General features: G+C 41.4%; 1 protein-coding gene across 3 annotated transcripts in view; it reads right to left on the bottom strand.

The window, feature by feature from the left end:
* Positions 1–23,972, bottom strand: part of ITPR2 (inositol 1,4,5-trisphosphate receptor type 2) — a 268,243-nt gene that overhangs the window by 219,934 nt on the left and 24,337 nt on the right. For 2 of the 3 annotated variants that reach the window (XM_055712925.1, XM_055712926.1), the window contains exons 2-5: positions 15,817–15,887; positions 6,306–6,421; positions 5,028–5,114; positions 4,176–4,334 (exon numbers count right to left, since the gene is read on the bottom strand). In XM_055712925.1, the coding sequence (XP_055568900.1) occupies positions 4,176–4,334; positions 5,028–5,114; positions 6,306–6,421; positions 15,817–15,887 (433 nt within the window). The remainder of the gene's footprint in view (positions 1–4,175; positions 4,335–5,027; positions 5,115–6,305; positions 6,422–15,816; positions 15,888–23,972) is intronic. The other variant, XM_055712927.1, reaches the window with a different exon arrangement.

The following is a 23,972-nucleotide window of genomic DNA, read 5'->3' as shown; positions in this document are numbered from 1 at the left end:
CTGCAAAGTGGAATCAGGACTTCAAAATTACTGCAAGTACACCAGGACTGTAACAACTTAATTAGTAAGAAAGCACATCATTGAGCATCTTATTTTAAAAGGGAAAAAAAAAAGGGGGGGGGGGGGCGGCGGAGCAGGGGGAAGGTACCTTTAAACGCAAGCCTGAGTATCATGGAGGTACAGGGAAAAGGAGATGTAAACAGCTACTCTGCTGTGGGCACACATCTGGGGAAGAACTGTTATATGGGGTCATGGTTCCTGTTTCAGTCTCCTACTCTGCTCCAGGTCCACTTCAGTAACCTGCCTGCCCTCCATGCTGGCCAGCTCTGTCAGCTGCCACAGAAGCAATGAGATATCCTGTGTTCTTTTCCGCTCTTCTTTTTCTTCCTGCTTCAGACCTCCATAGGTGGTTGGGAGGGAAGGGACAGAGGCAATTTCACTGCGCTTGTCTCCTATACAACCTCCACCAGTGGTACAGAAAATGAAAGCAAAGTGAAGAGGGAATCCTGTTCTCATATGCATGGCTGCCTTGGGCAAGCTGCAAGTCTGCTCTTCTAAGTTCCTCCCATCCCCTAACACAGTGGATTTTTGGCTCCGAATAATGCCCCAGCATACCCAAAACACTGGAGGCAGAGCACTCACATGCTCATGTGCCCATATGTCTGCCTGTAGAATTGTACTATATGGAGATTATAGAAGACACAGCAATGTATTCCAAAGGTTTTGCTCTGCAAAATTAAAATAGATATCAGCTCTTTCTCCTCTTCCTTAGCTACCCTTGGGCACAGCTGGCCACAGTATGCTGTAGACCAGCAGTGGGTAATAGTTTGACAGGTCTCTGGGACTTCTTCCTTAAATATAAACATGAATTTGCTGAAGTTGCTGCAAGAAAACACAGCTTTTGAGGATGTAATTCCTGATTTCTTTAATAAAACTCTTGCCCTTTCTGGTCAGATAAGAAACTTCCAAAAAATTACTAAATTCATAGCAAAGCCAATGAGAAATCAGCTTTTGAATTCAAGATAAACCTACAAGGTCCTTCAGTCTTGGATGCAGTGGAGTTCTTCCTGCACAAAGTATTTCGAAATTCATGCAACCCTACTTGTCCATGCCTTGGTGGAGAGGGTACACTGAGATACATTGAGAGTGGGAAGAGCCACAGTCAAAGCTGACTGCATTCTGTCTTCTGGGTGAGGGATCAGTGCTGGCATCAGAGTGATTCTGTCGTTCATATAAACTCAGTAACCTCCCCTGACAGCTACATTTACACCATGATCAAGAAGTAGGAACAAATAATCTAGTAGAGGTATAGTATATCACAAAGACAGACAGTCACAAAAGGTTACATTAGCTGTGAAGATGCAGTAGCCACAACTTCAGTTTGGACTAGCTATCCAAGTAGGTTATCGGCCACACAGAAGGCTCTGCTGCTCCCTTGCCATTGCTTTTATGTTATAACCACATCTGCCAGCAGCACTGCTGATACTTCAAAGATCAGGATTAACAGAACTTTCCCAAGCAGTTGTCTGGGCATTCCCCAGGTCCAAGACCACCTTCCTCGGCATGCTGCAAGATCAAGCTTTCAAACCCCTAGAATGGCAGACAACTGAAAATGCAACCCACACAGCTAATCCTGCTATCAGTGCACGCTTTGCCTTTCTGTCAAACTGGAACCAGCACTAGCCTTAATCAGTCACATCTTCCATTAAAGCCGGTATATGATTAATAAAAGTCTGCATAAAATATCACACTTATGCCAATTACTGTAAATCTTCAGCCATATTTTTTCATTACTTTAATTGACTTGCATAACTAATCAGTTACTAATGAAGCTAAGACAACCCTCCTTTGCAGAAATAATTTTAAAAATATTTCACAAGGCTAAACAACTGTAATGACTTACCAGAAGAGTCACACACACTACCTTCTATGTCACAGCTTCCCCTAGACTTCTTTCCCTTTGGTATGTGTGTCGTATTTGCATCTACTTTGCCTCAGTTTTCTGACAGAGTAGCAGTCATCCAAGCAGTAGTGTTTTCTTAGGGAATTTCCTCATTATAGCACAGAAACTGATAATTTAAAAATAACCCAAAGTTTCCAAACAGAATAAGGGCCTGATATACCAAGCTATCTCCATGCACTGAGAGGTCAGAATAAAAAAAGTACTATAAAAAACAAAGTCCTTTAAAAGCTAAGCTAGTGAGTGGATAAAGCGGCCCTAGCTTAAATAGTATCAGGTGCTTTGTAGATGAGTCCCCCAGAAACCAGCCTTATAATGGGCACATGTGTGGGAGTAACTGAGAGGGAAGGAGTAGGTGCAAGGTTGGAGCTTCTCTCCATCTGTGAGAGGCAAATGAAGGATTTCCCCCATTGCTTACTACCCCTGTCCCCCTTACAACAGCTGCCTAGTTTCTGTAACTGTTGAAAGTGTGGAAATGTGCCACAGCAATTAGGAGAAAACTACTGAAGGACTGATGTTCGGCACTGTAAATCTGCAAAGAAGATTATCAGATCTGTTTAGGGCTGGTAGAAAGGAGGAAAAAAACTGGGTCTCAAGACTTTCTCTCTGTAAAATATAATGGTGAGCTCCCAGCTCTGAAAGGCAACACCTGGTGCCAGAAAATGAGCAGCAGGCAGGTTCCAAAGGAGGCTATTAAGTTAGGAGCAAACCTGACAGTTTCCCACATGGCCCTTGTAGCTCAGAGCCTGTCAAACACAGCCCCACAGGGAACAAACTAGGAGGGTGGTCTGTGGAGTAGGATACTACAGCAATCACTGTGATGATCTGAAAACTTTTTAGAACAGCAAAACCATTTCCAAACTCTTATGTGCCCAAAACAGTGTAAAATTGAATCAAAACCTCTGTAGTACTGAGGATGACTTTCATGAGGCTTAAGATCTTTCTGCAGCTCTCAGCTGTAAGCGCACAGGATGGCTTTGCAGATCACAGTCTGGGAACTCCCAGGTCCTCAGTCTGAAGAGCATAACGTGTACTTATTTTCCAGGCATTAGGGCATGAGAAAAGAAGATGCTGACCTGATGTTATTGTAAGAAATTAAGCCAGAAGCTTAAAGCTGTAAGTCACTCTTTTTTTTCTTTATAAAGAGGGAAAAGAATACCAGGTTAATGTCTGATCCACAACACTTCTTTTTTCCCAGCTGTAAAGCCATGCAGAGGTGCCCCAGAGGGCTACTCATGTTTGCTGCTTTTCTCTGCAACAGGCTTGGGGAAAAGGGTAACTTTTCACATACCCTTCTGATCACTGCGTGGAACAGGGAAAGACTATGACTTTAGGGACTTCTGACCAGGAGCTGGGAACGCAGTCCTTCCCGTCCCCACAACAGATTGCCAAAAGGAGCTGCAAGCAACCACACTCACCCTGGATAGCATCCCAAGAGCTGGGTAACCACAAAGTTAATGAGAGAAAATACACAAGAAAACAGGCATTCCTGTCTGTAATCCTGAGAGGGCTCTTTCCCTGATTACTGCAGAGCCAAACATTCCCAGCTAGGTCTACAATACAAGTTCACTTTGTGGCCTTCCCAGAGGCCAGTCTGAATTCTCCACAGCAGGCACTTACCCAAGCCATAGCTAATTCAATGAAGAACGAAGTTTTGATCTCATGGTGCAACTCTCCGATCTGCAGCAAAAAGCTCTCCTACATATTTTCCTCTTACCAATACACACAAGACTCTTACTGAAACCTTCCCAGAAAAGACCCACCGGACTATCCAACCCAATTCCAATCACAGATGCCACTCATGCTAAGGGGGATACAGATTTAAAGAAACCTGATGTATTTCCTACAGACATTCTCTGCCGACCTCTTGAAAAAAATGTTGCCCAGAATATTAAAAAAAAACCAACTTTAACAACATAATTTTTTACTCTTGTGTAAACTGTAACTTATTGTCAGTTCTGTAAATCTGCACACAACAGGTGGATTTAGCAAAAATGCCCCAACACAGGTCAGCAGAGGCTCAGATGAATGTAGCATCATTTCAGATTTCAGACTGTATAATTTGGTAATACTTTCTAGTTACACATAAAATCTAATAGTCCCAAGCATTGTTTAAAATACATTTTTTTTGAACTTAATCCATTATGATTTATGCCAGTAGCAAATAAATCACTGTCTGTCTTCTCCCTCTTACACATTCAGTATTTCCACTTACATTGTCACCTTCACTCCTCAGTTTCCAGAATGGCTGGATATAAAACCAGGATCCCTCGTTCCCGGCAGCATCCAGAGATACCCGCATAGCATTCTTCTCTAGCAGAGCTGGCAGTCTCTTATTGACTGTGAGGTACTTGTTACTTTTTATGTGCAATAGCTATGAAAAAATAGTAATTTAAAAAAATCAGTACAGCTGTTGCTTTTTCTCCCTTCAATCAAAAGAGGAGGCACAGGCTTTCACACTGTAGTGATTTTTCATAACATACATACAGACAAAATAAAACTAGAAGAGAGTTATCAGAATATATTGCAGTTTAGTAAAACAGATGCTACATCTCACATTGACAGAAATGTGTCAGCACTCAATTTTACAGCATATACTACACAAGTAGGGCAAGGGTCCATTAATAGAGTTACCTTCAGGAATTTCATCCATTACAAGAAAGTTGTACTGCACTTAAGAAAATAACTTCTGTCTCATTTATATGTCACGATGTACAAATTACTTCAGTGATTTAAAAGGAGCTGCACAGAACTTGTATAATATGATTTTGAAATAAATCTTGAAAATCAAAGATACATATTTACATTCAGATTCTAGCTGCAGCAGCAGAAATTACATATAAAATTTATATTATGACATATTATTTAAATATGAATATGCAGCACTTCTGGTAGGCTTTAAAACAGACAGAAAAACACAATATTGTAAACTTCACCACGTTATGTTTACCTGACCCTTGACAATCCAGACTGCTGTGGTTAGTTTCATTTTCACTGTAACCTTGAAATGAAACAACTGTTTCCTTCTGGGTTCTGAGAAAAGGCAGATGGATTTCAATAGGTTTACCTGTATGACATTGCTGTATTTTACAATTTCGCCCAACAGCTTTCTGTTCTCGCTTTCATTCTGCTTTTGTTCCAGTTCTGCTGCATGCTGCAAGAGAATGATTATTTCTTTAAACTCTACAATATCAGTACCTGTACTCAGCTACTGGAACAGATAGTGTAAAAATGAAATGAAATCACATTTAAAATGCTTCCTCCAACCTGCAAGCATCACTGCACTGAAAATACTAGCACCTGAATCCTGTTGCAGCATGATTTTCTGAACTATAATCACCCAGACCCTGTGTAATGATTCCCATTTTTCATTACCTAGAATAGAAACTCAGTCACAATTTATGGATCACACCCGAGATGCATACTATTTTAAAAATTTTCAAGCAAGAAAAGTAATTCCAGGTGCTTTATTTCATCCTGAAAGAGGAAAAAGAATGGCCTATGATTAGCCTCTCCCTGTCACCATTCCTTTTACTTGTTGCGTTTTTCATTGCGTATACATACATTTACTTGATATACAACAAAACAAAGCTAGTAGGTCACACATTGCAAAATCAAGGCTAAGCACAATAGTCTGGGTCAAACACAGCCACAGAACAGTATCTCAGCTCCTAGCTCTAATTGCTGTATAGCTAGCTCTAGCCACACACCATGTGCCCTCCTTGCTGTTTTTAACTGGAACCACCGACAGCCTCTCTCCACTGCACATGAAACTATCAACCCGGTTTGATATGACCTTGTTTTCATTTAGTTTTATGCACTAAATTATAACATCAGGCCAGCTCTTTTTCAGAGGCAGAGGAGTTGCTCCATCCACACTGTATTAATGCAAAACAAAATCTGCCCAATGGCTCAAGGAAGAATCACCTAGACTGAAAGCAAAGATAACGGCAATTCTGAGGAATTTCCAGACTAAAGCACTGAAAACATCTCTTTGTCCACTCCTTTACCTGACTCCTGGAAAGGACATCTGCAAAAAATAGCATGATTTAAACCAGGTCTCACTCCTGATTTTAACAACTCCATTTTAATTTTATAAAACTTCTGAAAGCAATATTTTGCTTAAAGCAAAGGCAAAACCCCCAGCCCAAAGTAAGACAAAAATGAGCACAGGGGCAATAAATGCCCATCAGGAGGTAGGAAAGTAAGGAAAATATAAAGTTGCTACACTGGCATAGTAATATTCATGACGGTGATTCCCAAGGCATTTATTATTCTTTCTCATTCTATTGTAGTTCTACAGTCTGCAGATTGAGATAAGATTACAAGTATAGATGTCCCTTACTTGAAGTTTCTTCAGCAGTGCTGCTTCTGTATGGTTTCCTTGTTTAGCTTGCTTGGCTTTCCAGTACTGCTTCTGGGCTGAGTATCGGTTCATAGGACACACCTTGAAAAGGCAGTCTGTGGAAGATTGAAAGAAACATTCATAAATAATGTTGAAAGACATTTCCTTCATTTGTAAGTATGCTTTGGTTGGTTTTCTTCTTCCAGAAATGCCTAGCTACTGGTGTTTAAACATAGTCACCAAAGAGCTTAATGACAACGATACCATAAACAGGGTGGCAGAACATCCGAGTTGAACCAAAAGCCTTCAATCCCCACATGTGCCCACTCCATGCAGTCTCCCTGTAAAAGTCCCAGGCTGTGAGCCTGCCATATGCAAAACTGCCTGCTGCCTTATTAGCACTCCTTGCTGCAGCACATTACGGATGCACTGTTTGAAGGCATGGAAACCTTGAAAAAACAGTCCTGCTTTCTGTACGCCATACACCCAGCTGCCCCGGTGCCTCTGGCTCTGCTGAAACAACTGCATGGGCATGCAGCTGCAAGCCACCAAGGAGATTAACATGGTGTTCAGGTCTGTAAGCACTTTTGCCAAGATTAAAAAAAAAGTAACAGTGAAAACAACAAAGTGACACAAACTGAACATCACCACCACCCAACAGACCAGATGAAAAATGGCTAAGGAGGAAGGGAAGGCTGCTCACAGGAACTGCCCGAGCAGGGTGGCTGAGCAGACAACAGAGCAGGGGGTACTCCCTGAGGAGACTGCAGCCAGCAGGGGAGCCACGGAGTGACAAACAAGAAGCAGTGAATGAAAGAGAGTTGCAACACACCCACCCTCATCTCCTCCCCATTGCATCCCCATGGGGACCACATGCAGCATGCAGTGAGGGGGCTGGGTACCGGGAAGGGGGAGAGATGTGTCTGGAGGGAAGCCAAGGGATGCTTCCTTCCCTAAGCGCTTATTCAATTGTTAATCTTCACTTCCCAACCCCAGAATCAGTAACTGAAAACTAATGTTATCTGGCAATAAACTAAATTTTGTGAAATTCCCTGACTCAAGACCTTTTGGGATTTTGGGGGCCAGTGACAGTTCTATAGATGGGAAATAGAGGCTCACAATCCATCCAAACCGAACTAACTTACAGTGATAAATGATACCTAGTCTTGCATGGTCCCACTCATCACTTGCTGTAAAAGCTAGGCTTGAAAGACCTTTTACTTAGCAAATGTTAGTATCTCTCCCTTCAGACCCCACAACTGGCCAGAGGAAAGGACAGGGAAGTATTAATTAGCAATCAGAGTTTTGCTGAGACTAGTGAGAACATACAGGACTGCGTATGTATTACAGCGTGAAACTCTTCCCCAGCATGAGTTGCAATTTATAGATATCAAAGGAAGGTCTGTCCCAAACTATGAGCTCTCCATGTTTAACTGTCACAGACAGCCAAGCACTGTCTGAGGACTAATCCACCCCCAGAGGAGAACAACCTCTGAAGAATTTCCTCCCTGCTCCATGTCAGGGTCTCAGGAAGGCAGAGATGGGAGGGAAGCAACTAGTCATACCTGACTGCCAGCCACCCAACTGCAGCACAAGCTCAAGCCATGTAATAGCTGCAATGTATCCTACTTAGAAGAGGTTTCACCCTAGGGCTGGATTAAGAACAGAAAGAGTTCCTCTTCTGATCCCACAAGCACATCTTGCAGGCACTGACACCCCAGTTTGGTCAATCAGCAACATCACTTCTCTAATCATCAGGCAACTTTCCCACAAAAAAAGAGACTCTGCAACACCACTGAAAAGCCACATTGCACTGTGTATGGCACAGACAGTGCTCCTCACAAAAATACAGAAAAGAAAGAGGAAAAGAGGAGAACAAACACTCTAGCTCCATGTGAGCAACATGAAGTGCTTATTTACCATCGCACTCCACACAATTAAAGGCATACACATCACACAGCACAGAATAATTTGAGAACAGTCCTCTCTGCCCTCAGCTCTCCTGCTGCCTTCTCTGAAGAGTCTCTTTCCAACAGCACTGTATAGTCACCCTCATCTCTGTTATCAAAGGTGCTGTACTATGAAATAGCAATCACAATATCAACACTAAGTACATGTCCCACTTAATGGATCAATGTGTAGGTGACCCTGCTGAATTTACCAACTTTGAGTGCCACTTTTAAATACAGTGTAATCTTGTCATTCACCCATTGCTGTCACAAAAATGTCAGCAGGGGAAGCTATAGGGAACTATCCTTACGTCGTGGTCTGTTTTTAACCACTAAGTCAGGTCAGCAGCAGACAGTTTCTGTTTTACAGTGCTCTTCTACTCGCTGTCTAATTCCCATAGCAAGTTTAACACCTGCTGTTACTAACTACCCAAGACTTGTTCCAGCTCTCCAACCCGCAACAGCAGGTATGGGAAGTCCCACCTATCACACATGTGATGAGAAATATTTCCTAACTGTTCCACCCCTATGAGTGAAAATTCAAGTGTCAAACTCTCAACCTCTCTGCAGAAGATGCTACATATCAAGGCAGATAGTATTCTCACTTTCAACACTGTCAGTCCAATGGAATTACTCTTTCATACAGGGAGGACGAGGAGATTTAGCTCCTTTGAGATATATCCTCCAATATATGCCCACCTCTTCCAGTCTGTGAGGAGTTACTGAAATTCATGTTATCTCTTGTAACACAACAGGAAAGGGAAGGGATAGTGTGAAAACTGGCTTTCCCTACCCTAAGTAAAAATGAACTTTCATTACCTGAAGTAAAACAGGCAGCATTCTCAACTACAATCAGGCCCAGCTAAGCAGAGCTATCTGATGTTAGTGCTGCCAAAACCACTAGCATAAGACTGTGCCACTCACTCCTCCCACCACCTGCATCCCCCGAGCTAGCAGTTTGTGACAGTGCTGGCTCTCAAGCCACAAGCTAAGCTGCAATGGTTTTAGTTCCCCAAATTCGGCCACACATATATTGGCCATCATTATACCAAGTTTTATTTGCATTGCCTCTTCCCTTCATGGCAATTGATCTTCCTCTACTGTTCACAGCAGCAGAGGTTATTCATACAACAACACCGGTGGCAGAACTTTCCTTGGCACTGACCCGAAGTCCTCACTGATTTGCTCCCTAATCGCAGCCCTGAGTTGCTGCTCCTACAAGAAAGTGTTGCAAATCTTTGTCAAAGCAAACCCAGCCACCTTGTAAAGGTGTTTACTTGCATTTGAAAGGGGAACATTTACAATGAGAACTGCATCACACAACTTTAGAGTACACAACTCCCACGTAACTTTTACAATATCCTGGACACAGAGAAGGAAAAAAAGTCCAAAACAAACCACAATTACAAAACACCTGTGTACTGTTAAATTGTACTGTATGTTGTAGGAGATTTTACTTTGAGTATCAGGATTTCAGCTCATAAGACATAAGTCTGTTATTATTTTCTGTAACTATAATTAACATGCCTTCTCAAAAGGCTTCATGAAACATTTCTCTGAAGTAACATCTTTTTTTATAGGACCAGTCTTCATTTCTCAGTTACTCCCCACACATCCTGCTACTTGAGTAAACACACCGCTTCCCATCCTCATGCAAAGTCTCAATGCACTGTGCCAGCACACTGCACAGAAATGCAAGATGTACACGGATGTGCAGTCACTACTGAGCAGGTCTGTCTTCCAAAGGTGGGTGAATTTTTCCTAATGGTAGTTCTCAAAGAAAAGGAAATGTAGAGCAGGTGCTAGGTAACCTCAGCCACCACGCAACTCTGTCTGTAGCCATGCTGCATAACACAGTTCTGACTTGCAGTCTAGTGCTTTAGAAGTTGAACTACCAAAACCTTTTAAAATCAGTATTATTTCAACTGTATTTTCCTCAATTTATAGACTAAAACAAATATGTATTCTTTGTTTCCAGACAAGCTTTTTTTTTAAGATTCCAGATACATTAAAAATAGGTCTTCTCATGGGCTGCGTGGGGTTTTTGCACTTACTTTTATTAAAGCAGCAATAAGATACTACACAAATTCAAGCTTTGTGGTCCTAAACATCAGGAGGGGGGAAGCAGAGCCTGCCTCAGGGAAGCTATGGTTTAAATAAACAGGAAAAAAAGAGAAACCGAGGCATAAATTTATAATGCAACTTTACAGCACACACAGTAGATAAAAAGCTCAGCCCTCCTGGAGGTCAGTCTAGCAACCTGCTCATGAGACAGACTGTCTCTTCTAACTTCTCTAGACATTCTCTGACAGTCATAGTTCCTAAATCATTACTATAGAGTTTTACATAAATGCTTCTCTTCCTGAGAACACTAATTAAGTAGGCACTATCAAAGGTAAACAAATAGCTTTAAAGCAAATAGCTTAAAAGTATCAGCCAGTTTCACTTACTAAACTGCCATGCATTCAACTTCTGCAGTTTCATCAGTCTTCTCATAGCCCCAAAATCTTCCAGGCAAAATTCCAATTACTTATGCACAAAGTGAGGATGGAGAAGATAAGAAATACTGCCACCCCAGCTCATATACATTTTTAAAGCAATGAAGATCACCCCAAGTTTTCTTTACAAAATGGAAACAAAGGGAAGCTCTCCCTGGTCACACTCCAGGTTTAAATTCCTACAATACACCTTGGCTCATTAGAGAGTAAGAAAATATGAAAATTATCAGTACTGAGACACATATGAACTGCTTATTGGGGGGGGGGGTGTGTGACATTTCTTAATCAGAACAATCAAAACATTAAAAGCAGCAACTCCCAGAGTGCAAGCAAAATCCACAGAGGATGGACTCAGCACCGAACTGACCATCTGCCTGAGCCTACAAATGTGCACAAAACGCCAGTCTTCAAAAGGCGATAGTGGGTGCGACAACCACCCACAGCACATCCTCTGAGCAAAAAGCAACTACACTCAGGAAGTGTGAAAAGGAAAATAACCCGTATTATGCCTTGTACATGTTTCTTGCAAATGGATAAAGATAGCTTAGAACAGTATTTGTCCAATGCTTTCTCTCCCCTCCCTGCTCTCCCCACCCCACACCCTCCCCCTTTATTTTTAAGTGTTAGAAATTCAACTCTTGCCCGTCATGGAAGACTTCTATGATTTGCAGAACTAGAGAAATTATCACATGGCTTTAATTAAACCAGCAGGCTGACAAATGAGTAAGTGGAAGCGTTAGAGCTATTAAATCACAGTGTATACAAATCCATGTGTTTCAAAAAAAAATACAGAAAGGTGAAAAAGAGCTGAATTGAGAATGGAAAGGGAGGAATGCAAGGGAGCAAGGAGGGGGGCAATGAAGAGTCCTAAGGAGGACAACAGAGAAAGCCATCAGGAGTCTGAGAAGAAAATGAAAGCAATTATGGAACTGAAAGAAACAAGATGAAAACACAAAGATAAACCAAAACGATGCAGGAGAAGGCAAGTAAAAAGCAAAGTGGCAGATGGCAGAGGAAAGGGTAGGAGGAGGAAAGGAGAGAATGCAGAGGAACGTAATGGAAGGGAGAGAAGAAAGAACAATGTCAGAAAAAGCTTAGAACAGACTAAAAATTCAGAGAAAGAAGGATACTTAGAACCTCAAACCACTTTCACTGCAGATCCTTCAACAAAAGGGATTATAAAATGTAGGGAAGTTTAAATCAGTTTAAGAACTGGTCATTTTATATCTCAAATAGAAAAGAGACTTGGGATCCTTTTTCAGAGTTGCTAAATTTGACCAACAGGTCTTATCTGTGCTATTTTACACCTTGGAAGCTGAAAGTGTTTCCCACTGGAGATAACAGTATCAAGCTGAGGTGAGTTTAAGGTCACAGTCTCAGAAAGCTTGCAGTGCTGTTGCTCATGATGTGACTTTTCTTCAGAGGTACAGGAATTCTGGCACATACTCTTCTTCCTAATCTCTGTGAACCTAGCCCTGCAGCAGCGTAAGCAGTTCCATCACGACACTAGAGCGCTTTAGCTGTCACTAGCTTCAGTTAGAATTAGGACAAGAAGCACCTGGCTTGATAGTCCCTTAAATTCAACTGCAAAATAGTAAACATCTTTTTCTTTTATTTTTTTCCTTCCCCAACAGACTTCAGGAAACACATGTGGGACCAAATTCTGCCCTCCTTTGCACTGATGCAAATCTGGGTATGCACACTGACGAACACAGAGCTACTCCAGGTTCATTCAAGTGTGACTGAAGGGGAAATGTGGACCACAGCTTCTTTGTATGGACACAAATGAAAAGCAACCACAGCTTTCCTTAGCTTAACAGTACTCCGTTTTGTAGGATGTTCTGAAACAACGAGAATAGCTACCACCCACTCAAAAACCCAGAAAGCAAACACGTAACAAAACCGAAACTGCTATTTTGAGACACCAGTATACATAGGCTTTCAGTTCAGGCCAACAGCTCAGCACCTAAATTTGATCTCTGAGTGAACTTCGTAGGAGGGATACAAGTCCTTAGAAAACACAATCCTTTCTCCCCCACCCCGTTAGGGATAGTTTATAAAATATTACCAAAAAAGAGCAAACATAGTCCTCTGATGTTAATTTTCAGAGTCAGTCCTTGGAATCCAAACATCTTGTTAGAAACATGCCTTTCTCATAGTTCTCTGACTCTTAGGTCATGCTCTAACCTCAAATCAAGGCCAGTTCAGCTATCAGTGATAAAAACATTGTAAACCATACAGACAGCAGTTCCTATTACTAAAGAGGCCCTACTCTTCCTGCTGTTAGATGCTATTTTTAGTTGTTTATGTCTAATCATTCAATTAATCATTCATGTCTAAGTCGTCTTCTTATGTCAAGAACCTACTTAAAGCAGGTTTTCTTTGTTTTATGAACATTGCTGTTTTAATTGAATATTATTTCCCACAAGACTCGGGGGGGGGGGGAAGGGTGGAATACGGGTTTTGCTTATGTTTCTTGGTTATAAGAACAACATTTAGCAACTCTTTTGCCTCAGTGCTCTTGAGCAGAGGTAAGACATTTAACAACACATGGAAGAGACGTGCTTTTGGTTGCTGTCTTAATACAGACACCTGTGTGGTACCAGGCACTAAATCCCAATTAGACAGCAAATTTCTGCTGTGTTCTCAGCAAAACCCCTGCTACTCCCACACTTCAAAATTTGACTTGTAAGATGAAGGAGAAAACAACGAAACAATGGCTTTGATCTTTGCTGTAGCCATCCTCCTGAACACCACTTGATTACACATATGTGAAGCAGCATGCAAATGCTACTAGATGTGGCCCCTAAGAATATATCCGTGATGTTGTAAGCATGGTAGGTTGCATCAATTAAGGTGACAAAACTCACTTTTTCACTAATTTAGCTTCTCCAACAGATGTTGCAGTTCACCCACATCTGCATGCTACCACAATGCTAGCAATAGCTACACAAGCCACTTCAAAATTAAGTCAGATATGGGTGCACCCTAAACCAGAAAGAGGTAACAAGTGACAGGAGGAGAGGCTGCTGGAGTCAAAGGGAGCTAAGAGGCAGCAGTGAGGAGGAGAAGGAAAGTAACTAGTAACAAGTTTTGGGGCAGGAAGGGAAAGGAAGAAGAGGTGATCCCCAAGAAGCGGAGGATCTGAGTTAAAGGTTAGATGCTGTGGTGAAGAGGGAAGAGAGGCAGTAAGAAATAAAGGGATGTGTTATGCAAGCAACAGAGGTTGTGATAGGGAACATAGCCAAAACTGTCTACAACTAATAGAAAACATTCCCCTGCAGAAGCTAGGATGTAATGCAGAAGCACAGTCCTTGCATTCCCCCAGCAGCAGAAGACAGCTGTATCTCTTGTCAGTGTCTCATCCCCTTCTGACATATGATCTATGTACACATGTACTACTACCACCACTGATGGCATGCCATTAGCGCTGAGAGTTCAATAACCTTGCACCCTGGATCAATGTGCCCAGACCTTCTTGATGCTGTTGAAATAACGGGTTTTTTTGTGTGTGAAAAAATTCGGCACAGAACACTATCAACTTTTTCCTTCTTTGCCTCTTCACGTTACGGAAGAACATCACAGAATTGTGTAAAAAGAACTCTACTGTACTGAAGTTATAAAACCAAGCCCTCAATAGACAATGAAAAAATTAAGGTTGTCTTTTTAACATTTGTTCAGCTCCTTGATTGTAGGCATTTGGATGTATTCTGCAATTACACTGTCACATGCAACTCTTTTCCAGTGACCTCTGTCTCACCTAGAAATCTGGGTATGTCCTACTCTGGGAAGAAGTGACAGAAATACTATCAAAAGAATCACCATCTGAAATTTTGTGCAACCTGGAAACTGAATTAAACATGTATTTGCAGGCAGCAAGAGGGTGAAATCACAGTTCGGTAGCCTGAAAGCCACACTGGAGAACTAGATGCTATCCCCATCTCTGCTATAAAGTGTTCCATGACACCACACAAGTGACTGAAATATATTACTATTAGTTTCTAAGCACACATCCTCACTTTCTCAGTTTCCAAGATCTGCCAATGTGCTGAATGCTCACAGCTGGAACTGGAAGTAACTGCTGATGTTTCCTGAATATATAATGGAAAAAAATCTCAAATACTCTGGGCAAGCAGAACTTCAGTCTCTCAATGTTTTAAATGTAACTTTTTTACCATAATAGCATATACATTACAGTATTAATAAACATTGGTAATAAAATAAGGTTAAGAATGTCAGTGCAACCTCTTGTGATAGACACAAGCACACATGAAATGCGTTTCCCTTGCTCTAAACCAGGCAAGCCACCATAACTGTCTATCTCTTAACAGGTGTGAATCCAAGCCCATTTAAGCCAAAAGAGGTCTGGACCAGGTTAGTAAGACTAGTTTGGCACAGCTAGAGCCAAAGGCTCAAATCAAGACTGAGAGCTTTTATTCCACCCCCACCCGCATATAAACAGACAGAACTTCTGATACCACAGGAGTATTTTTTAGCACTCAAGAAGTAGAAACCGCATGTTTTCAGTGCATTGTTATTTTTTTTAATAAGAAAAACAGCAGAATCATCCAAATCTACAAGGTCATGTCTAAGAAAGCTGAGAAAAGTCAGATGCGGTTTTAAGCTAAGCAAAACAAAAGGCTGACAAAATATTTGGGGGTAGTCTTTAAAATGCTGTCTTATCTCTAAAAAAAATAAACCAGCAACTCAAGTAGTTTTGAACCTCATGAGCTTGTTTCCCACTTACAGTAAGAACAGGGCTGGAGCAAGGAGCTGGTCACACAGCAGGGGATCAGCATTTAGTGTACGGAACAGAGCAACCAACTCTTGGACTACAAGAAAATTGGTCTCTTTCCCCACGTTTTCTACCTACCCCACATGCCTTTGCTGATTTGGTATTTAGTTCTCAAAATCTGTTATTCACATTCCAGTTTGAAACTTTGGCAATGTGTTCATAAACCATGAAGGCATCTGGGAAGTTAGGTGTCTGGTAATGCAAAGTGTCCAAGGAGTTAGAAAATGCCTCAACTGGTCATTAAAAAAACATTATTCCCAGTTACTGACCTCTGAACTTCTTTGGAGGATTAGCAAGGTCACCTGCCTCTGGCTGAACCACACACCGGTCATCCACTAACCTATAAAAACAAAAGTTATTACACTTACTAAAATATGCATTTAACATCACTGCATATAAATGCAGAGACATACCTGTCACGCCACAGATAAAGAAGCTTACACATTTCTCCAATTTAATTTGAAAAATACCTTAGAAACGCCATTATTCAGTTACTAAGCATAACCAAGAAAACTCCACATTTTCCTTCAAGAAAGAGGATTTCTTCTATTGCACTGAATTATAGACTGTTTCAGTTAAAGTCCCTTTGTTACACCGTGTACATTGATGTTACATGTAAAATTCTTGTTTTCTCTCATTAAAGCCCATTAAACCTGAATCAGAAATAGTTTGTTTTTCTGCAGCTGTCAGATTTTCTCAGCTGTTACCCTAGAGCATAATCATCAAAATCAACAGTCTCTGAGCGACTTAAATGAGCCCTGGAAAAAGACCTCGAAGAAAAATGTTGGGAAGGTACACTTGCATTTGCTACAAGAAAGGATATTTAAAGCATTATGGGTTAGCTTGGCCCTACACTTGCAAGCTGTCCCATGCCTGCAGATTGCTGCACCCCACCAGGGACTTCTAAGGGGATGCACAGCAAGCAGCCTTCACGTGGGTACACGAGTATATATATGTGGATCTGCTGACACTTATCAGGACATGCAGGGTGGTTTCTCCAGTGACTTGTTGTTTCATAACACTGTTTTGTCTAGAATTTGAATCTGGAATTCAGTAAAGCATCTTGGGTTTTATTCTTTAAACATTCCGCTATTCTTCACCATTTCCAATCTTTCCTCTGAGGAGGTATGTCGAATTAAGATTCAGCTCCGATCAAAACTCATAGGACCACATTTTCCTTTGCTAAAATGAATAAGCATTTCGTTTAATCCACACCAGAAGATCTAAATAGCGAATCAAACATATTTCTCACAGTATTTTAGAAGTTAAATAAGCAATCAAATTCAAAAATATAAATTGTTAATCTTATCACAGAACCTCCTAAACATAAATTCAGCTTCCTTTCAGGAAGCTATCCTGTAAATAGTCTGCCTGTTTCAAACAATTATTCAGGAAAATCATGTTTAAGGACACACCACTGTCCTGCCACTTCACAACACTCTTAGCAGCATCTTCTGTGGGAGGTTGCCAGAAAAAGCACAATTTGGGTTCAGCCAAATACACAGTACATGCATTCCGTTTTCACTGAAGTTGGTGAAGGCTTTGCATCTACCCACAAGCACAGCAAGACCCGTGCCCCAGCATGCCCATGAATTTTCTACCTCTAGCAAGCTGACTGCTGACAAGCTGCCCACTGTGGTTGCAGCTCCCAGAAACAGAAATGAAAACAATAAAGAATTTTGGAAGTCAGCAGCTCAGATCTTATAACATACTTGGATGCAAACGTGAAATGTCAGTGAGGAAGGAGTAACAGTTCCAGAAGCAGGCAGGGGCCCTGCCATGGGCTTATGGAGTTGTGTTTTTCACAGTCTAGGTTAGGCCAGGCTTAACAAGAACAAAGAGAGGTTTAACAGCAGGACTTAGGAAGAGTCAGCCCTGCAGGATGTCCTCTGCCTAAGATGTAATGGGCCTAAGCTTCCTATAAACAGCACCTAAACCCTGGAGTCCCAGAAGAAACAGGGCTGGAAAGGACGAGCTTAACAGATTGTTTTTCAAAGGACTTTAATGTCAAGAAGTACTCCCCCCTCAACAAAATCCCTCAAAGGCTTCCTGAATGAACCCATAAGGTTTGACCCTTAAGCACTGTCAGGACGGAGGACAGTACATTGGAAACTCGGCGTAATTCATAAGGAACATCTTGTGTTCCTTAGTGACAACTTGTGCACTCTCATGACAACTATAACTGTGGATGAACTGCAAAACTTTCTTCATGGAGCCACAGCACTGTACCAAAAGCCATATAGAAAACAAGGTGTTGGTGCCGAGAAAAGCAAAGAAGATCTTGCACACTCTGAGTCAGTTAGCTGCCGTGTTCAAACATGTTAGACTTCCAAGATTCAGAAAATAGACATTAAACAATATCAATCACTTTCATTTAAGCATTCTCTAAAGGCACAAAGATAAGGACCATAAATGAGTTCTACGATCATTAGGGACCCAAGACATCAGGCAAGACAAAGGAGAAAGGAATCCCTGCTACTCCCATCCTATAGACATGAAATGACAGCACAGAAGATTGACCTGTAGGCAGGACAGCAGCGTGGCAGACCAGAAACATCATCTCCTGAGCCCTTGCTCAGTGCCTCAGCTTTTGACACCTTCAGACAAAAATCTGAATAAAACATTACTCTGTCGATATAACAGTCTTCCAACAACTGAATCCCCAAAATTTCTATGTAATGACGTTCATCCTGTATTCCAGCAGTATATCCTTCAAAGAGTTCAGCAGTTACTTGTTACTGTAGAGGTGCTTGTTACGGTACTGTAGCGAGAGCTGAGCTGCACACGGATGCAAGACTTCAGCCTGTTCTGTAGGCTGGAACAGAAGAGGCTCTTCAAACACAGACAACTTCTTCTGATACACAATTCAAATTATTCAAATCCCACTTTTTATATGGAGCCAAAAGGCAGCTGTTGGTTTGTTACTGAAGCCTGCTAGGTGGCTGCATTAAACCCTCAGTAATTCACAACCTTTGTAACCTGCAAACAATCGGTTTGAGATGTGTGAAACCAAACAACGGGCTTGACTACAAAAGGTCCCGGGCACCTGCAGCTTCTGTCAGACCACAGTACAGTGTGTTTTAAGATCACTCGCTTGCTGGTTTGCATAGGAGGCCAAAGTGCACCAGGCAAGACTTTTCTGATAAAGGCAGAATTTACTATATTATACCATTAAATTTTCAAGCTGTTTAAAAACTGATCTAAATTATTATGCCAACATTCAAGCCACTGTACGATCCAAAAAGCTTTGGTAAACTTCAAAGGGTTTAATTCTTCAGGTGGACTGCAGACAATACTGCTTTGTGCCCTCCATTGTCATTCAGTACCTGGCAGGTACGACACGACTGCACTTCAGTTTTTCATATGTTGGTAGCATATAAATGACAAAGGAGTTCTCTGCACATGTATGATATGAATTTTATTTGTACAAGCTCCTCCCTGAACCCAATAACTATCTGGTTTATGCACAATGCCTCCAAGTAATTGTTGCACTGCCTCAGTAATTAAGTTGTAGTAGTTCACTGGTGCCTAAGAATAAATCACCAGAAAAGTCAAAATTATAATTACAGCCCTGGACTTTATGCATACCCCTTTGTATTCAGTAATTGCAGAATTAGGGTCTGAATGCAACAACGTTCATGGGGTTGCTTGTCAGTGAAGCCAGTGAAAGTTTTTCCACTTGCTGCAGGGGAAGCAAGGGCAGTTCCTCACCGTGCCTCCACATGTAGCCAGCCTCAAAGACCAGCAGGTATTTAAGCCATTAAGATCTCACACTACAGTGCACAAAGCCACATTAAACAAGAATTGAATCTATCTAAAGCAATGCCTAGGAGTTAAGGTGTTCTTCTCAGCAGAGGCAGGGCAAAAAAGCAAAGGCAGCTTTCAACTCTTCTGTTAGCATTAGCCAGGATAGTGCACCATATCATGTGAAGTGGTCAAAGCACAAACTTGTACAGAGTCCTGCACCTATCTTCCTCTCCTTTGATTTTCCCCAATCATTTGGTGGGGTTAAATCTGTCCTTTCTCACCACATGCAAAGCCAAACATGGGTATCAGTATTCAAGTCAGTAACATCTTGCAGCAATTAATTCCATGTACAAAGTGGTACCTGTGTAAAAGTATTTACAAGCAGTTTCAAACATAGCGCCTCTCATTTTTGTTGTTTCAGCAACAAAAGGACAGGATCAACTTCTCCCAATCATTTGTATTCAGAAGTTGCCTAATATAAACAACTTCAAACTTCCCATACAGCTTCCAATATTGCTCTGCTCCCTGGGCACTGGGCAGAAGCGGGGAAACAATAACTTGCAGCAATTCCCACTAACTCTTTCTACAGGGTAGAAAAGCAGACTTCATAGGGACTTTCACTGAAAGAAAAAACAGAATGAGTCTGCGAAGCACCACTGGGGACTTGATGCGGATTTGGGGAAACAGGAGGAAGGATGCAGTGATGGGCGGAGCAAGACTAAGAGATAGCAGTGTTAAATGATAAGGCAGGTATGTTGGCAGAAAAGACTACTGGTACCTAGGTTTACAGGTATGAATCATATATGCTGGATGAGTATTCATGTCCTACAAATTCCTCTGATTACCTAACACAGGCTAAAAGTAAACACACCAAAGGTTTCTAGGAACTCGCAGATGTAGCGCAAGGGTCAAGGAATAGTTGTATAGCTATAATCCTAGAAAAACTGTTCACAACAATGAGTTATCTTAAATTTACTACTGAGATACAGTTGCATTCTGGAAGAACAAAAAACAATTTAAGAAAAAAACAGGAAAGGAATGATGAAGGGTTTCATGAATTTTAGGGCTCTTTCATAATATAAGATGCTTTTTAGATTGTCCAAGAAAGCAGACACATAATACTCATTTATACTAGCCTTTTGCCCTCAATTAAAAAAAAAAATCAACCTGAAATGTCTTTTGTCTCTTCCTACCAACAGAATTCAGCTTTTCATAGCAAATACTATTCAGCAAAACAATACCTAAACAGATCAGAAAAAACACACATGAAACAGACTCTCATATACAAAACTAGACATACATGTGTGTGAGTGACTTGTTAAAAAATGCAAGACCCAGCTACTGATGTCTAACTACCATCATGCGCAGGGGTGAGCAGAAGTCAGCTTGGTACTCTTTACACATATGTAGAGTATTTTACTCCTCAAAAAGCTGAATAAACTAAGCTAGAGACAATGTCTTTAAGATACTCAGTTGCTCAGCTTTTACCCTCTTAACGGCATCATCATTGCATAGATTTTCTGAGCAGCTTAAGGCCTGACAGCAGCAGAAGAGGGGACAATGTTGACAACAGACATCAGCAAGAAGAGCTGGACATTTTAATTGCCAGTGGAGCCAAGCAGTATCTTTGTTCAACATCAGCTCACAAATCAAGCTGAGGTTACATTCCAAAGACACATAACCTCAATACTCCTTTATGAGCAAAGAACCAGCCCTTTGAGCAAAGGACCAGCCCTTAAAGCCTCCCTCCCTTTGCTCCTCAGACATCCCTTCACACACACAACGTCCTTATCAGAAACACTCCTCCAGAGCACTTTCCACCCAACATGCTTCTTCCCTTCCTAATGACGGCTCTCACCTACAAAGCCTCTCCCACGCTCCACACATCCCAGCACACAGTAACCACTCGGGAAGAGAGGTACTAGTCATATCACTAAGAAGCCAACCAGTAACAAACAATAGGTTATTAAAATTTTGCTGCCCTGGAAATCAAGCATCAAATACCTAAGTGCCAAAACAATCAGGTCCACCCAGTTCTTCTCCAAGTCCACCCATTTTTCATTTCATTGAGCCTCTTATCAGGCATTTAGGTCAGCCCACTTCTTGCTTGCTTCAAGCAGTCTCCTGCCAAAAGTCTACAGTCATCATACCTCACCCTTCCCAAAATGTGAGTTCATACTCCTTTTAGACTACCAGGCCTGATTCAAATGATTTACAGCTTTATGACTTAGCTCCACTGTATGAAATTTGTCCTTTTTCCTGTCTCTTTCCTTTCCAAGGCCAAATTTTTCATCATCTTTTCACATCTGTGGTCTCTCTCCTACATTAACCCCAGCTTGCACAGAAAATAAAAAGACCCCTCCTTGCACTTACAGCAAGGGCTATTAAGTTTCTGTACCATTTAGGAAGGTTCCACATTAAAAATCCTTTTTGATAAATGGGAGGATTGCAATACATGATACATAAATAAGAACTGCACTACATGCCAATGAGGTGCAGGAGCACAGGAGACTAGAAAGTCTGACTCCTGCGTGCCTCAAACTTTAGCAACATTATTCTTTCCTTTCAGAACAATTTTTAATTGCTACAAACACAAAACAACGCAGGTTGAAAGAAGCGATTGAATTAATACCTCTACTCTGGGGAAAAAAATATTTCTATGCATCTAAAATATTCCAATCTTCTCACAGTGTCTTAAACAGCAGACAAATTTCACCATAAACCATCCTCAATTTCAAACATGAATGTGGGTGCATTTTATCTGAGCTACACAGATCAGGAACACTCAGCTATTCTCACCATGCTGAAAAATGCTTGTGTAGGTCACTTTGAATCATATCATCAAATGCCATGGAGACAGAGGGCAGAAAGCAAGATATCAAGCATATACTGGGAAACAAAACAACAGCATGGAAGTAGGCAGCTCCACATTTGCACTAACAATTGCATTAAGAATCAGCCCTCAAGTTTTTTTTCCTTATCTGATAGTACATCCATATATTCCTGTAACCATACCTGCAGGCTGGCATGTCGGAGGGGAAAAAAAAAAAAAAAAGAAGTTTTTCCTGTTCAATTAAGTAATTCAGCTATAAATCCTGAATGTCACTTTGTTATTCTTTTGTAGTGCATTATATTCAGTCATGATTTTAGCTTCAGAAACCTGTTCAGTAGAATTTGCTTATCCCTTTCTGTAGTTACATTTACATTTAAATCATGGTGCAAATTATAATAGAGTTGAAATGAATTAGTACAATATAATAAAGTGTTATTTGGAGATTACAGTGGAGGGGAGAAAACATGCTTCTTAGATTTTAGTCTCAGTTTTGCAGTTTTCCTGGCCTGCATAATAGGTAAGTCATTTATGCACAAATGAAATGGTACTGAGCTTAGCTTGGGCATACTAATTTTTGCCAAGTAAGTAACAGTCACAGTATTTCAAGATCCTCACGTCAATACAACATACATTAAGTCACTTTCCAGTGGCGCCAAACACACCTATTTTCCGCCGTCAAAAGGGGGCTTGGGAGGTGGCAGTGGGAGGAGGTGTGCCAGCCCTCCCCACCCAGCTCATTCCCCAGTCACACAAAGTCCTGCTACGCTTCTCCGAAACGGTGGTGTTCTGCTCCCAGGCTTGTTTTGGCTTCAGCATGTCTCAGTACCTTTGAAAAACAAATTACATTCCCATAAAACCAAGGAAATGTCTGATTTTCTTCCTTTCTTTGGTGGCTGGCTTTTTTGGGGGGGTTTGGGTTCGGGGTTGGTTTTTTTTTTTTGAAAAGATGAAAAGTAAAACTCTACCATACAAGTATGTTGTGATAGCTTAAAGGCATTTGATAGAAGAAAATCTTGCACATGAAAACATACTCTTTTGGACGAAATTTGTATTAAGACATTCTTTTAAAGCTAACACATGGAAAGGATAAAATGAGTATTAGGAAAGCTTTCTGAAAACAGTAGTGGCTTGCAGAACACAGACCCGCTAACAATATGCATCACTTGGGAGATTGAATAATTTTTCCATTACTAACATTTTCTCTCTTGGGTGAAATCTTGGTGCTCTCTAAACTTAATGACAAGATTTCCACTGATGTCTCTGAGGCCAAGATTCCACCCCAATGACCCTACCTTCCCAAAAGTGCACGGGATGGGGTGAAGTGTTTAAGTAAGAAGCACGAGTCAGCACCAAATGCATGGCTATACTGGAGACTCTTCAAAAGAAGGGAGCCCACCACTGCCACCACCAGCAAGCTCACCACTGCCAAATCAAGTTCACCTGGAGATGCAGTGGCACGTGCCATTCTGGTAGACTCAGTTCAGCTCTGTAGAGCATAAGGTATCTAGCTCAAATCTATCATCTGAGATCCTTTTTCAGCCAGGACTGAGACAGGCACCTCCAGAGGGCAATAACAACCTACTCGAGGGCAAATGTGTGAAACAGGAGGATGAAACATCTTCTGGACACAGCCTTCCTCTCTCCTTTGTCTACTGGCTACATGTGTAACTTTGAGATGCCTATGCTTTGCCCAAACACATTAAGTGAGACCCCCAACCATCTCAGGATGGAGGTACTAACATCCTGCAAGGTTTTCCTCCTAATTCAACCGCAATGCCTGGCAATTTTTCTCTGGCTAAGACACAGATGAGAAACCCAGGTGGACCTGCTTAAGATATTCCTCCT

Source organism: Falco cherrug, chromosome 5, assembly GCF_023634085.1.
Source record: "Falco cherrug isolate bFalChe1 chromosome 5, bFalChe1.pri, whole genome shotgun sequence".
NCBI classification, from domain to species: Eukaryota; Metazoa; Chordata; class Aves; order Falconiformes; family Falconidae; genus Falco; species Falco cherrug.
This window is presented reverse-complemented; position numbering and strand designations above follow the sequence as displayed.